Source organism: Enhydra lutris, unplaced genomic scaffold (genome assembly GCF_002288905.1).
Source record: "Enhydra lutris kenyoni isolate GAN:26980312 unplaced genomic scaffold, ASM228890v2 scaffoldscaffold68, whole genome shotgun sequence".
Lineage (NCBI taxonomy): Eukaryota > Metazoa > Chordata > Mammalia > Carnivora > Mustelidae > Enhydra > Enhydra lutris.
In genome coordinates this window covers 6,247,036-6,270,503 of record NW_019154152.1, presented here as the reverse complement: position 1 = coordinate 6,270,503, position 23,468 = coordinate 6,247,036, and the positions used below count along the sequence as shown (strand labels likewise).

General features: G+C 38.1%; 1 protein-coding gene across 1 annotated transcript; it reads right to left on the bottom strand.

Annotated features, from left to right (window-relative positions):
- Window positions 1-7,266: 7,266 nt before the first annotated feature.
- LOC111159263 (olfactory receptor 10A3-like) lies at window positions 7,267-8,340 on the bottom strand. Its single transcript, XM_022521687.1, is given in 1 exon segment — window positions 7,267-8,340. A coding segment is annotated over 1 exon segment (1,074 nt).
- Between the last annotated feature and the right edge of the window lie 15,128 nt (window positions 8,341-23,468).

Genomic DNA, 23,468 nt, shown 5'->3' with positions numbered 1-23,468 from the left:
ACAGCATTCCTCAGCAGAGATGCATCTAAAGAAGGACATGGGAAGGTTAAAAAGAAAAAGATGGAGAAAGATAGCCCAAGATGCTAATCAAGGGAAATTTATTCAACTATATTATTATCAGAAGAAGCTGACTTCAGAGGAAGAAATGTTACTAGGGATAAGGAGAGTCACTTTGTAACGAGCAAAGGTGCAACTGTTTCCAAGAAGATATAACAATTTGAAACCTGCAAGTAAGCAATAATATGGCAGCAACAATATTAAGCAAATATCAACAGAATCACAAAGAAACCTAAAGGACTGTCAGTCATAGCCAGAGAACCCAACATGCTTCTTTACATAATCTTTACAAGAAATAACTAACCTGTAAGAAAATACTCACACCACACCTTAGTCTAGTACACATGTATCCAGCCCTGGGAAGAAAGCATATTGTTTCCAGTCACATGCAGTATTCATGAACCTGACAGGACCCTGGGCCACAAAGCAATGATCAACAACCATTAAAGGATTCACCCTCCATGGGAGTTTGTGCGATCACAGTACCTTCTGTTGAGACTCTATAATTGAATATAACTGGGAAATAACCACATGTTTGAACCTGAGAAATGCTTGTCTACATAACATGTGAGAAAGAAAGAGGAGGCAAGAAAATTAGAGAGTATGTTGCACAAAACAAGAATGAGGCACAGAATGCCTCTATTGCCCTAAAGTCAGCATGAAGAGCAGTGAGCCTAGTATGCACTTCCAGATGTTTGATAAAAGCAAAAAAACATAGGACATAGACCTGGAAGATTATTAGTGAAGAAGTATCTCTTAATGAAATGGAAAGTAAATTATATAGTGGGAGGATCAAAAGAGCCAAACATGGGGCGCCTGGATGGCTCAGTCCGTTAAGCGTCTGCCTTTGGCTCATGTCATGACCTCAGGGACCTGGGATCAAGTCCCATGTCAGGCTCCCTGCTCAGCTGAGAGCCTGCTTCTCCCTCTGCCAGCTGCTCCACTTGTTTGTACTCTCCCTCTCTGTCAAATAAATAAATAAATAAAATCTTTTTTTAAAAAAAGATAAAATGAAATATAACCATTATCAGGCATTTTAAAACAGGATATTACCATGGAACATGCAGACAATATGTTGCACCATAAATATGAAATTTAGATCATATGACCTCTCAGAAATATAGAGCTTATCCAAATTGAGACAAGAATAGAAAACCTACAGACCCAAAACCACTCAAGATATCAAATGGGTAATTAAACCTTTACGGGTTAAAAAGGTAAACTCCATGCTTAATAGATTTGTTAGTACTTGTTGCCAAACATTTACAGAAGAAATAAATTCAATCTTTCATAAATCTATCAGAAAATTAAAAAGAGGGTACAGTTCCCAGGTTTTGGGGGGGTCTACATAACTGTAATATCAAAACAGAGCAAGGACAGTTACACGAGTGGAAAATCACAGGCTAATCTTCTTCGTGAACATGGGTACAGAAATCCTAAGTGAGACATCAGTGAATTAAGTCCTGGAATACATATAAAATGGTAATACATCGTGACCAAGTTTGCTTAACCCCAGGAACGCAAAGTTGGTTAAGTATAAGAAAACCAATCAGCAAATTCACCACATTATGGATAGAAGGAGAAAAATCTCCTGTTACAATTGATGCAGAAAAGATCTTGCAAATCTGAACATCCATCCCTGACAAAAACTCTTGGTAAACTAAGAATGTGGGAAAAGTCCCTCAGTCTGATGATGGGTATCCACAAACTATAGCAAAAATGGCTTTTAATAGGGAAAAATTAAAAACTTGTTCCCGTTGAGATGCTGAACACAAGAAAGATCCCCACTCTCGCTGTCTCAGTATTGCCCTAGAACTTGTAGCCTGTAAGGCAAAAGGTAAAATTCCAAGTATAAGGATTAGAAATAGGGAACTAAGACTGCTCATTTTCACATATGACATGATTGTGTGCACAGAACACCTTAGTGATCCTGGAATGATGTATTGCTATTAACAACAGAGTTTGACAAGTGTTCTAGATAAGGAATCAACAACCAAAGTAAATTTTATATCTAAAGACCAGCAGCAAATGATAAAAAATTGAATCTAAAAATTTCTGAAGTATCAAGTTACTAATAAATCTAACCAAAAAGGACAAGATCACTATTACAAAATTATTGTTTATGCACAACAAAAATATTAGAAAATGGAAATTTAAAAATATATCTAAGAAACAAAAGAATCAAGGACTTCTGAGTATATATCTTAAAAAAAAAAAAAAGCTGTCTAAAGTCTATCCTACAGAAAAGTCCATTATGAAGTATGTGAATTAAAGGTTGCACGGAGGAGCTCTGAAATACAACAAGCTCCAGGTGTGATTATCAGAGTGGTTGGCATCTGATTTTGTTTTTGAATAATGTGTCTTACTAGTAATTAAACATGCAAAATAGATGAACAAAGCATTGTGGGACAGAATACCTAGAACTGGCAAGAACTTTGCAAAGGGACACTCATACTCTGTTGGAGGATTTGGTTGGTTAAGCCCTACTGCAGGAAAATCTAAGATACTACCATTTATTAGTAATCTAGTAGGACATTCTTTGATCTGGCATTCTATTTCCTAACCTTGGATATGTAGTGAATGCATGAGGAGGTGTGTAGAAGGATATTCATATCAACAGTTTCATAATAGTGAAAAGTTGGAAGTAAAATATTCTCTTGAGGAAATTGGTCATAATGCGATGTTTACTCGTTTAGAATATAATGCACTTATTGAAAAGAACAAAGCAATCTGCATAGAGGCACAAAATATCCTTGAAAAATGATATGAAATGGAAGACTTGGAAAACAGACTGTAAACTCTTCTCCTCCTATTCTGATAAAAAGAACTGTATGTAAACCTACCCAGTCCTTGGACATACATAGGAAAAATCAAGAGCCTGGACATAAATAATTTAGAGTGATTAGCTCTAGCAATGGAATGAGAGTTAAGGTATTTTTGAGAGAGTTTTGCATTAGTTTATATATATATGTACTCTTTGAATTTTAAAAAGTCATTGCTTTTGTAAAATATTAAAAGCAAGGTTTTTATTTAAAAATACAAAATGAAATGCAGTAGCAAAAAAAGTCAGAGTAGAGATGGCATTAGCACCCTAGAAATTTACCCAAATCAACAATACTAATAAGAACATAAACCTCAAATTCATATTCCAAGCAACTGCTACATGTCCTATCCAAATTTACAGTATGTGAAAGGGGTTGTCAAAAACAGTGAGGGTCAAAACATGATGCATGAAGACTCAGAGGGGATTCCATGGGGGTAATTTGGACAAAGCTAGAAGAGTTCTCTAGAACTTAGGGTTCTCAAAGTGTAGTCCCTGGACCAACAGTTTCAGAACCACCTGGGGAATTACTCCATGTGCAACTTAGCAGGGGCCACCACTGACCTACTGAAACAGACCCCTTATGTGGGGCCTGCAATCAATGTCTTTATCTCCATCCAGATGAGTCTGTGCATCATAACCACACCTGGAAATCAGCATGAACAGCACACCAAGAGGGCAGGACAATCTTCTTGCTGTTTGCAACAAAGAAAGCTGGGTGGGTATGCTGTTGGTAAAGGCTTCCCTGGACCTGCTCTGGCACAAAGGAAAAGCAGGTAGGCATGAATTATCAGAGGATCCCACAAATACGCCACAGTTTTGGGAAGCTGTCTGTCAGGAGGACAATATGGGGCAATGTGAGTTCGATGATCTGTTGGCAGAGGAGTAGTAAAGGAACAACGAACACATCTTTCTTATAAAGATATGAGCCGTGCTGTACACCAATGTTACTCCAACTTCAAAGTGTATCCAAGTCACCTGGGGATCCTTATATTTTATTTTTTGTTTTTGTTTTTTTAAAAGATTTTATTTATTTATTTCTGAGAGAGAGAATGTGTGTGTGATCTGAAGCCTACTCCACCCTGAGCATAGAGCCCAACCCAGGGCACTGGGCTCCATCCCTCATCCCTGAGATGAGGGCCTGAGCAGAAACCAGGAGTTGGAGGCTTAACAGACTGAGCCACCCACGGGCCCTGTGGATCTTTTAATATGCAGACTGAAATTCATTAAGTCTTGGGTGGGAGCAGAGAGTCTACATTTTTACATCCCACATGGAGCCCTTATGTCTGACCCATAATTGAGGAACAGGTTTCAAAAGAGTGCTAGTGTTCACTATGGCTAATTCCAGGGAACTTGTGAAATATGGCCTGGCACATCTCCAGACAAACGTTTTGCAAACAGCTGGTCCAGAGGGAGTACACTGTGTTCCAACTGTGGGATATCAAAGAGATGCTGAACCAGTGTAACACAGAGAAACTAAAGGGTAAAAGGAGGAATGGAACAGGAAAAGCAAGTGATGAATAAAACACTCACTAGAAAGTGTAGCCACAAAGTGGATAAAATTTATCAGCAAGAATATTGCCAGGAATGTTTACCATTTAGGAAGTTACTGCTCCTGTAACGACGAGCACAAAGGAAAAATCACACATGCTCGGGGAAAACAAAGTAAAACAACAGACACTGATGAAACTTTAGTTGGCAGTGTTCAGGAAAGATGTTGAATTTTTTCCAAAAAATTCACAAATATGATGTCCATGTTGGAAGTACTGAAAAACAAAATAGACACTGCCCAATGTAGTAGTTGAGAGAGGATTAGCCAAGCAAAATGAAATAAAATGAACACAATTTATGAGACTAATGCACTACCTACTGCACTAAGAAGGCACTAAAATGAACTCAATTTAAATGATCAAAGTAAACAACATAAATTTGTAAAGCTAACAAAAAAGATCCAATGCATGCATAATCAATGTACCTAAAGATGCAAAGATTCTTTTTTTCTCTTCCTTATGATTTTTTGACATTTTAATTCCAGTATAATTAACATACGGTGTTACACTAGTTTCAGATGTAAAATGGAGTGATTCAACAATACTATATATTTACTCAGTGCTCATCACACTGTCTTCTTGATCCCCTTCACCTAGTTCACCCACACTACCCCCACCTGCCTCCCCTCGGTAACCACCTGTTTGTTCTCTTGAGTTGAGAGTCTGGTTTTTCGGTTTGTCTCCTTTTCTCTTTGCTTGTTTGTTTTGTTTCTTATATTCTACATATATGAGTGAAACCATATGGTATCTATTTTTCTCCAACTGACTTGTCTGACTTAGCATTATATCCTCTCACTCCATCCATGTTTTGCAAATGGCAAGCTTACATTCTTTTTTGTGGCTAAGTAATATTCCATTATATATATATATATACCACTTCTTGTTTATCCATTCATATATCCGTGGACACTTGGTCTCTTTCCATAATTTGGTTATTGTAAATAATGCTGAAATAAATGTAAGGGTCCAGGTATCTCTTTGAATTAGTGTTTTGTATTGTGGGGGTAAATACCCAGTAGTCCAATTACTGAATCAATGGGTAGAAAAAGTCCATAATGAAATATGTGAATTGAAGTTTGCATAGAGTAGCTCTGAAATACAATGAGCTTCAAGTGTGATGATCAGAGTGGTTGGCATCTGATTTTGTTTTTGAATAATGTGTCTTACTAGTAATTAAACATGCAAATGAATGAACAAAGCATTGTGGGACAGAATACCTAGAATTGGCAAGAACTTTGCAAAGGGACACTCATACTCTGTTGGAAGATGTGATTGGTTAAGCCCTACTGCAGGAAAATCTAAGATGCTATCATTTATTAGTAATCTAGTAGGACATTCTTTGATCTGGCATTCTATTTCCTAAACTTTGATACACAGTAAATATATGTTGGAGGTGTGTAGAAGGATATTCATATCAACAGTTTCATAATAGTGAAAAGTTGGAAGTAAAATATTCTCTTGAGGAAATTGGCCATAATGTGATGTTTACTCGTTTAGAATATGATGCACTTATTGAAAAGAACAAAGCAATCTGCATAGAGACACAAAATGATATCCTTGAAAAATGATATGAAATGAAAGACTTGGAAAACAGACTGTAAACTCTTCTCTCCTATTCTGATAAAAAGAACTGTATGTAAACCTACCAGTCCTTGGACATGCACAGGAAAAATCAAGAGCCTGGACATAAATAATTTAGAGTGATTAGCTCTAACAATGGAATCGGGAATGAGAGTTGAGGTATTTTTGAGAGACTTTTGCATTAGTTTATATATATATATATATGTACTCTTTGAATTTTAAAAAGTTAGTACTTTTGTAAAAAATTAAAGGCAGGGTTTCTATTTAAAAATACAACATGAAATGCAGCAGCATAAAATTCAGAGTAGAGATGGTATTAGCATCCTGGAAATTTCCCTAAATTGACAATACTAATAAGAACATAAGCCTCAAATTCATATTCCAAGCAACCGCTACATGTCTTATCCAAAATTACAATATGAGAAAAGGGTTGTCAAAAACAGTGAGGGTCAAAACATGATGCATGAAGACTCAGAGGGGATTCCATGTGGGCAATTTGGACAAAGCTAGAAGAGTTCTCTAGAACTTAGGGTTCTCAAAGGCTTCCCTGGACCTACTCTGACACAAGGGAAAAGCAGGTAGGCATGGATGATCAGAGGATCCCACAAATATGTCACAGTTTCTGGAAGCTGTCTGTCAAGAGGATAATATGGGGCAATGTAAGTTCTGATGATCTGATGGCAGAGTAGCAAGGGAACAACAAACTCATCTTTATTATAAGGATATAAGCTATGCTATACACCAATGCTTCCCCCACTTTAAAGTTGGAATCCTTTTAATATTCAGTTGGAATTCATGAAGTCTTTGGTGGGAGTTGAGAGTCTACATTTTTACATCCCACATGGAGTCCTTGTGTCTGGCCAATCATAGGAAATGGGTTTCAAAGAATGTTACTGTCATGTTTATGTGACACATACTTTTGATCTCGTCAGAATCACTTTGAAGAATGTATCAGAAATAAAATATCAGTACATATAATGGAGGGTTGAAGTTGTTTATTGAAAGGTCCTTCTAATGACACAGTCCACTAATGCCCTGGATGTTGTAGTACAGGAATGGATCAAGTGTTGTATTCTATGTTCTATAAAAAATGAATAACAGCAGTACGCTGTTGAAGATAGGTATCCCTAATATTGAATGTGGAAAAATCAAATTAAACATGTTCATACATAGGAATATAGAATGTTTGGCCATTTTTTAAATTTATATAGAGTTCAGTCAAACAGTGACCAAATATCACATGTCTTCTCAGTACTATCAGAATGGGTGTGAATCCACTTTTCTGCGCCACAGTTTCATCAAAGCTTTTTTCATCTCACTGTTTCTCAAGCTGTAGATCAGTGGATTCAGCAGAGGTGTAAGAAGTGAGTAAGACAATGACATCAGCTTCTTGGTTTCTGAGGAGTAGCCAGATTTCGGTTGTAAATAAGTCATATTGGCCGTGCCATAGAAGAGGGTCACAGACGTGAGGTGGGAGGCACAGGTGGAAAAGGCCTTTTGCCTCCCAGTGGCTGATGGCATCTTCAGGATGGCAAAGAGAATCCGAATGTAAGATAAGAGAATCAACACAAAAGGAACCATGACAATCAAAACGGTGCCAGTGAATGCATAGATTTCAAACAGAAAGGTATCTGCACATGCAAGTTCTAGCACTGGGGGAGTCTCACAGAAGAGATGGTTGATTTCATTGGGACCACAGAAGGGAAAACTGAAAACCCATGTAGTCTGCACAGTAGCCACCATGATCGCTGAGACCCAGGAGAACATTATTAATTTCATGAAAACCCTTTTGTTCATAATCATTGGGTAGTTCAGAGGGTGACAGATTGCAGCAAATCGGTCATAAGCCATCGCCCCCAGGAGAAAACATTCAGTGCCACCAAAAAAAAGAATGAAATACATCTGTGCAAAACAGCTTATAAATGAAATTGATGTTTTCTCAGTGGAGAGGACCACCAGCATTTCAGGCATAATGACTGCACTGAAACTCATGTCCACCATAGACAAGTTCTGGAGGAACAGGTACATGGGCACATGGAGGCTCTGTTCCAAGGAGATGATGACTATAATGATGACATTTCCCAACAGAGTCACCAGGTAGACAACCAAGAAAACCCCAAAGAGCTGCTCTTGGAGTTCAGGAAAGTCAGAAAAGCCCAGGAGGATGAATTCAGCCACAGAGCTTTGATTTTGCCTTTTTATTTCAGTGGTGGAGAGTATTTTTTTTTTAGGGACATTGTATACAAATTATGAAGTCACAGTCCAATAGCTGAGAGTCTGCATCTGCAATTCCCCCCAGATATTCTTGGCTGAAGATGTAAAGAGGAACATGTCCTGACCAAATTCATCTTGGTGATTTTAGAAATGGCCAATCACTCTGAATAATGAACGTTTCAAATAAAAAGGAGAAAGTGAAGAATGCCAGTTTGGAAGTCTTGTCTGAAAAGTATATTACCAAAATGCTCTTATAACTTACATGTTATATAGTTTGATTTTAAACCTAGCCTTAAAACAAACATTGATATTTTATAACTGAGTTTCCATTCCCATAACATTGCTATCAGAGTTATCTGTTTTTCTCAATTTTATAGAAGTAGTTGCATTTTAAACTACCAAAAATAAAAATAAAGTATTAAAAAGTAGACCAAGGGGGGGCGCCTGGGTGGCTCAGTGGGTTAGGCCGCTGCCTTCGGCTCATGTCATGATCTCAGGGTCCTGGGATCGAGTCCCGCGTCGGGCTCTCTGCTTGGCGGGGAGCCTGCTTCCCTCTCTCTCTCTCTTTCTCTCTCTCTGCCTGCCTCTCCGTCTACTTGTGATCTCTCTGTCAAATAAATAAATAAAATCTTAAAAAAAAAAAAAGTAGACAAAGGGAAAAAGATATCCACAAAATTTTTTTAAAATTTTTTTTATTTTTTTATTTATTTGACACAGAGAGAGAGATTACAAGTAGGCAGAGAGGCAGGCAGAGAGAGGAGGAAGCAGGCTCACTGCTGAGCAGAGAGCCCGATGCGGGGCTCGATCCCAGAACCCTGAGATCATGACCTGAGCCGAAGGCAGAGGCTTAACCCACTGAGCCACCCAGGTGCCCCTCCACAAAAATTTTTAAGACAACCTAATGACTCAAAGATACAGCACAGTTGATTTATATTTATTATAAATATTTATCATTTCAAAATACCAGTATGAAGCTTATTAAATATGAAAAATATATCTAAGTTCAACTGTAGTTGTGGATTCCTGCACAGTTTTCATATCTCATATTTCATTATTTTAGGTGATCTGTAAATAGTGTGAATTGCTTCAGGATTATTGATTTTGCAAACACTGGTCATGGACAATTATATGGAGATTGGCCTGCAATGGAAATTTTAAGAGCTAGTTCTTTATGACTAATCCTTGTGACCATGATATTTAAGAATCATCCAATTCTGATCATTCTAAAGTGATTTAAACATTTCCTGTCTGTCTGTCTTTTCTCTCCCTCCTATTTTCCTTCTTATCAGGAGTTCATTTAATCATTAATTATTCAACAAACACTGATTGAACAAGTACCATTTTCTAGGTTCAGTAATCGTAGGCAAACATTGGATTTTCAGCTCAACAGAAAGTTGGAAAAAATACATAAAACAGCATTCCACTGTTATGCCAGTAATTCAGTTTCTATCTATTATACCTTGCTCTGTGTTTTTCCATTATCAGCAATTGACATTTGTGTGTGTGTGTGTGTGTGTGTGTGTGTGAATAAAGGGGTTAGAATTTATATATTATATGTTTATAATATTTACAGATTCCATATGAGCAAAATCTAACTCCATCAATAAATATAAACTCCAGGAATCCAAGAATTTGTTTTTTTCTTTGCTACATTCACAATGTCTACAATAGTCCCTGACCCATAATTGATACTAAGCCAATGTTTGATGAGTGCTAGAATAAAAAAATGAGGAAATCCACTCTGGCTTTAAGAAAGAGAGTGCCAAAAAGAAGAGTGAAACCAACATACAACACTGTTGGCAAGCAGAGGTAATAACAAGGGTCTATGAGATATTTCTGTGAGGGATTTGATACTTCTCAGTGTGGAGGGAGTGTGAATAACCAAATTATAGCATGTCACCAGTGGAAGGTACAGTCGGTGGAAGGAGAAAGGCATAAGGAAGAAGAGGGTCTTACTCAAAGCACATGTATTTGATGACACCCTAGCGTTTCAATGGAGACCTACTGGCCTTTGTGTGATGTTTGAAAACCAGCAGAAGTACACTGTGGGAGCTGAGGAACCCAAGAGAACAGGACACAGCTCATGTCACCTTGAGTAAAGACCAGTAGGACATTAGCAGAGAGTAGAAGGCAGCTTGATTTATTTCTAAGTTTGACCATATCATCCATTAAGAGTAAATGTCCATACTAACCATGCTAATTATCATTTGCCTATCGAAAAGACTCCTGAAATCAGTAAATTATAGTCACAGGATCAAACACTTAAAATCCATTTCTGATGAGAAAAAAGAATAAAGTGCATTTAGTTCCAAATATTTAGAAGTGGATAGATCTTGAAAATTGGAAAATTTTAAGTGTCATGTAAATAAAATAGAAAAACTTTATAGAATGGACTATAAGCATCTTATGAAGAAAAAAACAAAGCCATTCATGACTGGTAACAAGCCACTGACTGCCCTGTCTGCACCTTTGCTCTGGAACTTAGAGACCCCAATGCTGTCTTGCAGAACTCCTGAACAGAAAGATTTAGGCAGAGCACTCCCTAAGTAGGTTTCATCTTTCAAGATGAGGAGGTGGGAGTGGCACTTATACCAAGTTCCCTTCCAGCTGCAACATTCAAAGACTTGATGATTAATATGTGCAGAGTACTGGGGCACCTGGGTCGCTCAGTGGGTTAAGCGTCTGCCTTCAGCTCAGATCATGATCTCAGGGTCCTGGGATCAAGCCCCGCATCGGGTTCTCTGCTCAGCGGGAAGCCTGCTTCCCCCTCTCTCTCTGTCTGCTGCTCTGCCTACTTGTGATCTCTGTCTGTCAAATAAATAAATAAAATATTTTTAAAAAATATGTACAGAGTACTTATCTCTGAAAAAAAGAGAAAAGAAAAGTCACCAGCATCAAAACCAAGGAGTCTACTGATGGCAATGTGTCAGCTGTGTCCAGTGATTCCTGAGCATGGACACATCACTTCAACAGCATCTCCACGATCATCTGGAGAGGAACTATAAATGGAAAACCCACCAACACACACACACACACACACACACACACACACACAGCAGAATCCTCCCATTCTTACCTATTGACTCTGTCTCTTGAAATTTCTCAGTACTGTGTCAGAAGTTTTACCTCTACTCAAAAGCCACCTGCTCATACATACAATTCAGTGCTTCGGGGCACTGATTCTAGAACATTATATGACACTGAATCATATGCCCTGTAGAATCCCTCCCTGGAGAATGTGGAATCATGTCATAAACACCTTCTCCTATTTTTGCATGATGACTAAAGAGGCTTGACCTTGCCCCCCCCCCCATGAGAACCCTCAAGAGCACACCCCTGGAGCATCACTCCTTCGTATTCCTAATGGGGATAAGTGCCTCTTCACACAAGGGACTCAGTTCACCACGACATCTCCAGTAGGAGGTGAAAACAGAGGCTGACTAACAGTTGTAAACCAGGAAAGAATAGATCAGTGGTGTGAGAGTGTGAGGGAAGGCAGGTAAGCTACAGGTAGAGGATGATTGGGTGGAATGCACAGTTTGGGTCCTGGTGGGAAACTAGCTAAGGCAAGTGGATTGAAGCCGAGCTCTAGACAACTGAACTCCCACCATCCAAGAACTTCTGATCATTTGTAGAAGAAATATAGAGCCACTGAAAACTTGTGAGAAAAATGTCATTACAATTGATTTTATTGAAAGAGCTTTCAAACTATGACTCCAATGATCTGGACTAGTTGTGAGATTTGAGCAAATCATTTAACGTTTACTGATTCTATAACTTTCTCCATAAAATAAACATAATGTGATGAATCTCATTGAATATATATGAAAATCAAGAGATTCAGAGATCAGTCGACACTGAGTGAACAATCAAGGAGACCATTTGGCTCAGTCCCCACAGAGGGAAGAGCTGAATCACTCTGCAGATTTGGCTCTGTGCTGAACTGGACATTGTGACTGAATGCAGGTTACCTTTGTCTACTTCTCACTGCACTTTCCTAAAGCAGGTTGCATTCTCAAGGAAGCTCACCTCCCCCCACAGCAATAAGGCTGCCAACAACACTTAGGGATTCATTCTCTCTACTCTGTGTCCAGTGGGAAATAGAGCCATTATCCTGAGGTAAAGGGATTTTCACTTCCACATTCCAACCCAGGAATCCCTCCCATGTCATTCACCATGGGGGAATTACACCCCGTTGTGAACCAGTCCCATGCCCCAGGCAGGGAAATGCTGCCTCATATGTATTCTCTATGATTCATGCCCCCATAGTTCCCATGGGAGCTTCTGTCATATATGGTCAGTTTCTTGTGTCGGTGATGGTAACACAGGTGATGTACATGTTATGAGTGTTCATCAAGATGTACGGTCACAATTGTACATTTTCTTCCATGTGTATTAGACTGTAATGAAAAGTGTATAAAGACATTTGACTCTTTTTTTTTGCCACATATCCTTATCTGTTTTGTTTCCTAAATTCCGCATGTAAGTGAACTCCTATGGTGTTTGTCTTTCTCTGACTGACTTATTTTGCTTAGCATAATACTCTTTAGCTCCATCCATGTCATTGAAAATGACAGGATTTCATTCTTTTTATGGCTGAATAATATTCCACTATCTATCTATCATCTATCTATCTATCTATCATCTATCATCTACCTATATCTATATTTTGATCTACAGATAGATAACATATCTTCTTTATCTATCTCTTTCACTATATATCTATGTCTATATCTAATTTTATATATATATATATATATATATGTAGTTTTATAGATAGATATAGCATATCTTCTTTATCCATTAATCAGTCAATGGACATTTGGGCTATTTCCATAATTTTGCTATTTTTGATAATGCTGCTACAAACGGCTGGGTGCCTGTGTACTTTTGAATCAGTATTCTTCTATCATTTGCATAAATATCTAGTAGTACAAATGCTGCATTGTATGGTAGTTCCATTTTCAAATTTTTGAGGAACCTCCACACCATATTCCAGAATGTATTTACAAGTTTACATTCCCACCATTATTGCAAGAGGGTTCCCCTTTCTCTACATCCTTTCCCACAACCGTTGTTTCTTGTGGTATTAATTCTAGCCATTCTGAATGGTGTGAAATAATATCTTATTGTACTTTTGATTTGCATTTTCTTGACAATGAGTGATGTTGAGCATCTTTTCATGTTTCTCTTGGCCATCCAAATGTCTTCTTTGGAAAAACGTCTGTTCAGGTCCTCTGTCCATTTTTAAACGATTATTACGGGGTTTTTTGGTGTTGTGTCATGTAAGTTTTTATATATTTTTGATACAAACCCCTTTATTAGCTATGTCATTTGCAAATATCTTCTCCCATTCATTCAGTTGTCTTTTCATTTTGTTGATTGTTGCCTATGCTGTGCAGAAGCTTCTTATTTTGATGTAGTCCCAATAGTTCATTTTTGTTTTTTGTTTCCTTTTCCTCAGGAGATGTATCTAGTAAGAAGTTGCTACAGCCAATGTCAAAGAGATTATTACTGCCTGTATTCTCCTCTAGGATTTTAATGGGTTGATTTTACTTTTCTGTATGGTGTAAGAAAGTGGTCTAGTTTCATTCTTCTGCAAGTTGCTGTCCAGTTTTCCCAGTACTATTTGTTGAAGAGACCATCTTTTTGCCATTGGATATTCTTTCTTACTTTGTCGAGGATTAATTGACCACATAGAAAAATGTTGCTATAACCAATGTGAGAGAAATTACTGCTTGTCCGCTCTTCTAGGTTTTTATGGTTTCAGGACTCATGGTTAGGTCTTTAATCCACTTTGAGTTTACCTTTGTGCATGGTGTAAGAAAATGATTCAGTTTCATTCTTGTGTATGTGTTATCCAGTTTTCACAACACCATTTGAAGATACTATCTTTTTCTTATTGCATAATTTTTGCCTTCTTTCTCAGTAATTATTTGACCATATAATCATGGGTTTACTTGTGGGCTCTCTCTTCTATTCCCTGAATCTATGTGTCTGTTTTTGTGCCAATACCATATTGTTTTGATTACAGCTTTTTTATGACTTGCAATTTATTCAGAAGAAAACAACACAGAAGGTAAGGAATTACCCACTGATAAATGGCATGCAGCTTTTTAATATATCTTGAAATCTGGGATTGTGATACCTCCAGATTTTTTCCTCTTTTTCAAGGTTGCTTTGGCTATTTGGGGTCTTTTGTGGTTCTGTACTAATTTTTAGATTATTTGTTATAGTTCTATGAAAAATGCTGCTGGTAATTTGAAGGGATTGCATTAAATCTGTAGATCGCTTTAGGGACTATGAACATTTTAACAGTATTTGTTCTTCCAATCCATGAGCATGGAATGTCTTTCCATTTGTTTGTGTCTTCTTCAATTTCTTTTATCAGTGTGTTACAGTTTTCAGGGTACAGGTCTTTCACCTCCTTGGTTAAGTTTATTCATAGGTATTTTCTTATTCTTGGTGCAATTGTAAATAGGATTGTTTTCTTAATTTCTCTTTTGTCTACTTCATAATTAGTGCAAAAAATGTAACAGATTTCTAAACTTTGATTTTATATTCTGCAACCTCACTGAATTTTTTGATCAGTTCTAGTAGTAGATGTAAAAGAGTACTTAAGGAAATCATTCAAGGATCAGGGATATGAATAGTATCTAGCTCATAAAGTTGTTGTGAGGATTAAATGAGACAAGTATTGGCATTTGACACAATACCTGGCACACAAAAGCTACAGCTTGTGATCCTTTCGTTGTTGTTCTTCTGTGACTACTATTGCTATTATTGTTATTGCAGCTGATCCTCACAGTATCTCAAATGGTATTATTATTATCATCATCATGCTTTTATGGTGAAGAGGCTAATATTCAGAAAGGAGAAGGACCTGTCAAAACATGGAAAATGGCAGAGCCAGTATATGAAACTAGGGTAATTTCACTCTTGTTGTGTATTCCTGGTGGTTCCTCAAAGCCACACTGCCTCTCCCTTCAATCATATTTCACACATATGCAATTAGCAAAGATGAATATTGTATACTTAATTTATACTTGTATTTTCTAGCTCATCAAACCTTCTACTATATCCTTCAAACATGCTTTTGACAAGCATATAACACCAAAATAAATTCCTTTGTTTCTTCTTTGACTAAAGCCCAAATCCATCATAGGTAGTGGTTTTGCCCTGGTATATCACTGGAAATTTATAATTTTTCTCTTGCCATTTAAATCATTTATACATCAAACTTGTTGACCTATTGTGGTGGACATGAAAGTGTGCTGTTCAGGTCCCTCTCCCAGAAAGAGTCACTGCCCAGATGCAAAGGAGATGGTTATTTGACTCCTGTATGCTCCTTCATGGTCAGACTAAGCTTCCAAGTCAAGACCCACTCTTCTGGGAAAGTCTGTAGTCAATGACCAAGCAGGGGTCTTGTCACTTCTGACCCACGCAGGATGCTCCTAATGGACAATCCGGAGCTCCCTGTCGGGTGTGCAGAAGACTCTTCCAGGCTTGTGTGCCAGTCAAAGGGCTTATCCAACACAATCCTGTTTCAAACCTTTTTCTTTCCCAGGTATCTTCCTTCCCTGGGGGGACTCCATATCAGTGTCTTCTTCCCAGAGAAACTAGCAAAGATGGTACACAAAGTAGTCAGCGAAATCAGGCAGTAAAATAGGGATTGGAGACCGGATCTTTACCACCTGGCTGGCCTGTAGATCCCATCCTTTCTTCTGTGTGGTGTATAGAAATGTCCTGACATAACAGGAAATTCAGTGATGAAAAAAATCTTTCAGAAATGATAACTTGGAATTATGTAACTATGGAGGGAGATGTACTGGCATCGAAATTAAGAGTGGGTTGGGGATTATACATCAGAAGATAATAGAATTATACAGTTGTTACAAAATTCCTTTGACCCTGCAAGTAGATCACAAAAAAGCTGAGTGCAATGAATAGACCATTGAAAACTAAGCTCAAGAGCTTTGGAGAACGGAGGCAGGTGGAACTACTCAGAGGTAGGGAAGATGGACTGGTCAGTTTGAAGGATGACAAAAAACACACATCAGATTTTATGCTGTGAAGAGGAACTTCTTTGAATTGCTGTCTTGCACTTCAGCTTACTAAGCTAAGGACACATCTGTGTCCCCAGCCGGGATCACTTTGCAAAAAATTTCATTTCTTATCTTAGAAACTGGGTACAAGTTCCCACTAAGAGGGAAAAAATCCCACTCTGATGCCTAAAAGAAAATTTAGAAAAAGAGCTATGAAGAAAGGACAGGGTTTTCAGAGGGAGAACAAATTGAGGAGGACAGTTAGGAAACGGGAGAAACAAGGAAGATCACCTTAAGGAAAGGCATTTTCAATAGGTTTAAAGGAGGAGTAAGAACTAGTTGAAAAGTGGAATAATAAACATATCAGATAGAGACAAAAGCATGTTTTGACAGTCCTAGCCCAGAATGGGATAGTGACACCAAAAACGGAAAGCAAACCTTGCACCAGGAAGGTAGGCAAGGGAATGAGCTGTGACAAGTGCAGACTGCAACATGAAAGAATAGAAAGCACAGGCAAGGCCCAGTTAAGCTGGGCTACACCCACCACACTAAAGATGTTTTTCATCCTGAATCCATAGGAACCCACTGAAATATTTAAACAAGGAGAGACATCATAAGATTTACATTTTTTTTAAGATTTTATTTATTTATTTGTCAGAGAGAGAGAGAGAGAGAGGGAGAACACAAGCAGGTAGAGCAGCAGGCAGAGGCAGAGAGAGAAGCAGGCTCCCTGCTGAGCAAGGAGCCCAATGCGGGACTCAATCCCAGGACCCTGGGATCATGACCTGAGCTGAAGGCAGCAGCTTAACCAACTGAGCCACCCAGGTGTCCCAAGATTTACATTTTAAACGTTCACTTATTTCCTCTCTCTGTTGATTGTGGTTGGAAATCTTGGCATCAACTTTGACACCAGGAAAGCATGATTTCCAGTATCAGTCCTACCAGCTGCCATGAGCTTGAAGCTGGTACTACCAGAGTGGCTGCTATTTAGAGTAGAATGAACAAAGGAAACAGAACAAAAAGTATAATGTGAGTGAATATTTGAAACTAAAGAGAGAGAAGAAGCCACATCAAGGAAGGTAGGAAATGCAGAGACAGAGAAAAAGATTGAAGGTGCTGTAGATGGGAGAGAATGCCGGTCATGGAGAGAGAGGCACACAGGGGATACACACAAGAAGAACACCTCCCCAGTGCCTTTGGCTGGGACACAAGAGAGGCTAATTGTGAGTTCTTAGAACCAACAAGGCTTAAAGCCTGGAGTTTTAAAGGTCAATGGGTTTGGCTGGGATAGAACTCTAAGGGTGCTGCCCTCCTCCTAGAGAGAAGGTAGGCAAACAACCTAGGGGCAGCTGGTGGATTGGAAACAAAGATCTGAAGAATGCCTAGGGTCCACAGTGGGGAGATTATCCCCTCTTCGTGGGAGATCTTCCCTAGGATGTGGTGTTGAGGAAGATGACCTCTCCAAGGTTCAGCATAAACACAGAATCACTCATCTGTGGTAAACAATACAGAGCGATGGACACTGGCTGCCTAACCTGCTTATACCAAGTCCCACACTCCTGTGCTCTGGTGGTACTGCCTTTCTCTGTAAAGCTTGTCTGAATCCCACTGCAGCAGGCCCTTTCCTCAGAATACCAGCACAAACCACTGCCCACACCATGTCTCCTAATCAGAGAGTTCTACAGGGCCCCAGTTCGAGTGGAAATAGTATCAGGTCTCATTTAACAAGCAGACCAGAACACACCTAGTTAAAACTCACCATCTTCTGGCCAAGGACCAAACACTGGCCACTGCAGGCAAGGAGAACTGCAGATAACTGGCCCAAAGGAAAAAAGCAACCAAAACACAACATCAGAATGCACGTAGCACAAACTAGAGCCATTCCCTGAAGTTCCAGGCCCGGATACCATATGACCTCTTCTTCATAAAGCCATTACTCTCAGGAAAAGAAAACATCATGAGCTTTTCTAACACAGAGAAAAAGACAGAGACTTAGACAAAATGCCAAGACAGATGAATTCATCCCAAATGAAAGAACAAGATAAGATCACAGCCACAGATCTAAGAAAAACAGATATAAGTAACATACCTGATGGAGAATTTAAAGGAATAAACATGAGGATACTCTCTGAGTTTGAGAAAAGCTTGAAGACATCAGGGAGGCCCTTACAACAGAAATAAAAGAGTTTAAAAAAATCAGTCAGAGATGAAGACTGTAGTAACTGAGACTGGAAACAGACTATGTGATGACCATAAGGACAGAAAAATCAGAGGAATGAATAAATAATATAGAGGATAAAATAATGGAAAATTAATGAAGAATTATTATGGAACACAAGAATAGACTTAGATAACTCAGTGACTCCATCAAACATAATAACATTCGTATTATAGGAGTCACAGAAAAAGGAGAGTAAAGGGGGCAAAAAATTAATTTGAGGAAATCGTTGCTGAAAACTTCTCTAATATGGTGAGAGAACACATCCAGATCCAGGAGCACAGAGAACTCCCATCAAAATCAATAGCTCAACCCCAAGACATATTATAATTAAATTTGCAAAATATAGTGATAAAGAAAAAAAGTCTTAAAAGTAGCAAGACAAAAGAATTCCCTAATTTACAAAGGAAAATCCATTAAGCTAGCTGTAGATCTCTCACAAGAAATTTGGCAAGCCAGAAGGGACTGACATATTATATTCATGATAAATGGGAAAAATATGCAGCCAAAAACATTTTATCCAAGACGGTTATCATTCAGAATAGAAGGAAAGATGAAGAATTTCCAAGACAAACAAAAACTGAAGGAGTTAATGACCACTAAACCAGCCCTGCAAGAAGTATTAAAGGGAAACTCTGAGTGGGAAAGAAAGACCAATAGCAACAAAGACTAGAAAGAAACATAAAATCTCCAGAAGCAGTGACTTTACAAGTAATACAATGGCACTAAATTCTTATCTATCAATAATTACTCTGAATTTAAATGGACTAAATACTCCAGATAAAAGACATAGGGTGTCAGAATGGACATAAAAACAAGACCCCTCCATCTCTGCTTACAAGAGACTCATTTTAGACCTAAAGAAACCTGAAGATTGAAAGTCAGGGGGCGGAGAAACATCCATCATACAAATGACCATCAAAAGAAAGCCAGAGTAACAATATTTTTATCAGACAAACTAGACTATAAACCAAAGACTACAACAAAAGTTGAAGAAGGGCACTATATAATAATAAAGAGGACAATCCAACAAGAAGATCTAACAATTTTACATACTTATGTGCCCAACATAGGAGCACTAAAATATATAAAACAATTAATAACAAGCATAAAAGAACTCATTGGTAATAATACAATTAGTCAAGGGAATTTTACACTCCACTTATATCAATGGACAGATCATTAAAACAGAAAATGAGCAAGGAAACAGTGGCTTTGAATGACACACTGGACCAGATAGACTTAACAAATATATGCAGAACATTTCATCCTAAAGCAGCAGAACACACATTCTTTTTACATGTACATAGGATATTCTCCAGAACAGATCACATATAGGTCACAAATCAGGCCTCATAAGTACAAAAAGATTGAGATCATACCATGCATATTTTCTTTAAAAAAAATTTTTTTTTAATTTATTTGAGGAGTGCCTGGGTGGCTCAGTGGGTTAAAGCCTCTGCCTTTGGCTCGGGTCATGATCCCAGGGTCCTGGGATCGAGCCCCACGTTGGGCTCTCTGCTCAGTGGGGACCCTGCTTCCTCCTCTCTCTCTGCCTGCTTCCCTGCCTACTTGTGATCCCTGTCTATCAAATAAATAAATAAAATCTTTTAAAAAAATTTATTTGAGAGAGAGAGAGAGAACAAGCAGACCCGGCCCTGAGCACAGAGCCCAACATGGGATTCCATCTCATGACACTGAGATCACCACCTGTGCAAAAACCAAGAGTTGGGCACTTAACTGATTATTCCACCCAGGTGCCCAATACCATGCATATTTTCTGAACACAATGCTGTGAAACTTGAAGTCAACCACAAGAAAAAATTTGGAAAGACCACAAATATATGGAGGTTAAACAACATACTGCTAAACAATAAATGGTCAACCAGGAAATCAAAGAAGAAATTTTAAAAAACACATGGGAAAAATAAATAAATAAATAAATAAATACATGGAAACAAATGAAAATGAAAACACAATGGTACAAAATCTATGGGATGCAGGAAAACTGGTCTTAAGAGGGAAGTACATAGCAACACAGGCTTACCTCAAGAAGCAAGAAAAATCTCAAATAACCTAATGTTACACCTAAAGGAGCTAGAAAATGAGCAACAAACAAAACCCAAAGCCAGCAGAAGGGAAATTATAAAGATTAGAGCAGAAATAAATAATATAGAAACTAAAACAAAAAAAACAAAAAAACAATCCATGAAACTGGGCATTGGTTCTTTGAAAAAAAAATTAATAAAATTGATAAACCCTTAGCCAAATTTATCAAAAAGAAAAGAGAAAGGATCCAAATAATTAAAATCACCAATGAAAAAGGAGAAATAATAACCAACACCACAGAAAGACAAACAATTATAAGAGAATATTATGAAAAACTATATGTCAACAAACTGGACAACCTAGAAGAAATAGATAAACTCCTATAGACATATAAATCACCAAAACTGAAACAGGAAAACATAGAAAACTTGAACAGACTGATAAACAGCAACGAAATTGAATCAGTAGTAAAAAGATTTCCCAACAAATGGAAGTCCAGGGCCAGAGGTTTCATAAGTAATTCTACCAGACATTTAAAGAAGAGTTAAATACCTATTCTTCTTAAACTATTCCAAAAATAGAAAAGGGAGGGAAACTTCCAAATTCATTCTCTGAGGCCAGCATTACCTTGATACCAAAACAGGTAAAAAATAAGAGAACTACAGGCCAATATCCCTGATGAACCTGGATGCAAAATTTCTCATTAAATATGAGTAAATGGATTCCAATGACACATTTTTTAAAAAATCACACACCAGGAACAAGTGGGATTTATTCTTTGGCTGCATGGGGGTTCAATAATCACAAATCAACCAACATGATAGATCACATTAATAAAAGACAAGAACCATATGATCCTTTCAATAGATGCAGTAAAAGTATCTGACAAAGTACAGCTTCCATTCATAATAGACACCCTCAACAAAGTAGGGATAGAGGGAAGATACCTCAACATAATAAAGGCCGTCTATGAAAAACCCACACCCAGTATCATCCTCAATGGGGAAAAACTGAGAGCTTTTCTTCTACCATCAAGAACCAGACAGGGATGTCCACCTTCACCACTGGTATTTAACATAGTACTGGAAGTCCTAACCTCAGCAATCAGAAAACACAAAGAAATAAAAGGCATGCAGATCGACAGGGTAGAAGTCAAACTTTCCCTGTCTGCAGATGACATGACAGTCTATATATAAAACCCAAAGACTCCACCAGAAAACTTGCTAGAACTGATACACAGATTCAGTAAAGTCACAGGATATAAATTCAATGTACAGAAATCTGTTGCATTTCTATACACCCATAGTGAAGCAGCAGAAAGAGATATCAAGTAATCAATTCTATTTACAGTTGCACCAAAAACCATAAAGTACCTAGGAATAAACGATCTGTATTCTGAAAACTGTAGAACACTTACAAAAGAAATTGAAGAGGACACAAAGAAATGGAAAAACATTTCATGCTCATGGATTAGAAGAACAAATATTGTTAAATGTCCATATTACCCAAAGCAATCTACAGATTTAATGCGATCCCTGTCAAAATACCAGCAACATTTTTCACAGAGCTAGAACAAACAATCCTAAAATTTGTATGGAACCACAAAAGACCCCAAATAGCCAAAGCAACCTTGAAAAGCAGAAACAAGCTGGAGACATCACAGTGCCAGATTTTGATCTATATTACATAGCTGTAGTGATCAAGACAGTATGGCACTATCACAAAAGTAGACACATAGATCAACAGAGCAGAATTGAAAACTCAGAAATGAATCCACAACTATATGGTCAATTAATCTTGGACAAGGTAGGAAAGAATATCCACTGGAAAAAAAGAGGGTGTCTTCAACAAATGGTGCAGGGAAAACTGGACAGCAACATGCAGAAGAATGAAACTGGACCATTTTCCTATACCATACAGAAAAGTAAACTCAGAATGGATTAAAATAATAGTACAGACAAAAGGCTGATATCCAGGATCTATAAAGAACTCCTCAAACTCAATGCACACAAAACCGATAATCATGTCAAAAAATGGGCAGAAGACATGAACAGACACTTCTCCAATGAAGACATACAAATGGCTATCAGACACATGAAAAAAATGTTCATCATCAGTAGCCATCAGGGAGATTCAAATTAAAACCACATTGAGATACCACCTTACACCAGTTAGAATGGTCAAAATTAGCAAGACAGGAAACAACGTGTATTGGAGAGGATGTGGAGAAAGGGGAACCCTCTTACACTGTTGGTGGGAATGCAAGTTGGTGCAGCCACTTTGGAGAACAGTGTGGAGATTCCTTAAGAAATTAAAAATAGAGCTTCCCTATGACCCTGCAATTGCACTACTGGGTATTTACCCCAAAGATACAGATGTGGTGAAAAAAAGGGCCATCTGTACCCCAATGTTCATAGCAGCAATGTCCATGGTCGCCAAACTGTGGAAAAAACCAAGATGCCCTTTAACAGACAAATGGATAAGGAAGATGTGGTCCATATACGCTAAGGAGTATTATGCCTCCATCAGAAAAGATGAATACCCAACTTTTGTGTCAACATGGACGGGACTGGAAGAGATTATGCTGAGTGAAATAAGTCAAACAGAGAGAGTCAATTATCATATGGTTTCGTTTATTTGTGGAGCATAACAAATAACACGGAGGACATGGGGAGATGGAGAGGAGAAGGGAGCTGAGGGAAATCGGAAGGGGAAGTGAACCATGAGAGACTATGGACTCTGAAAAACAATCTGAGGGTTTTGAAGGAGCGGGGGTTGGGGGGGGAGCCTGGTGGTGGGTATTATGGAGGGCACATATTGCATGGAGCACTGGGTGTGGTGCATAAACAATGAATTCTGTTACACTGAAAAGACATTAAATTAAAAAAAAAAGGATGGATTAAAAACTTATGTGAGAGAGTGGCGGAGTCAAG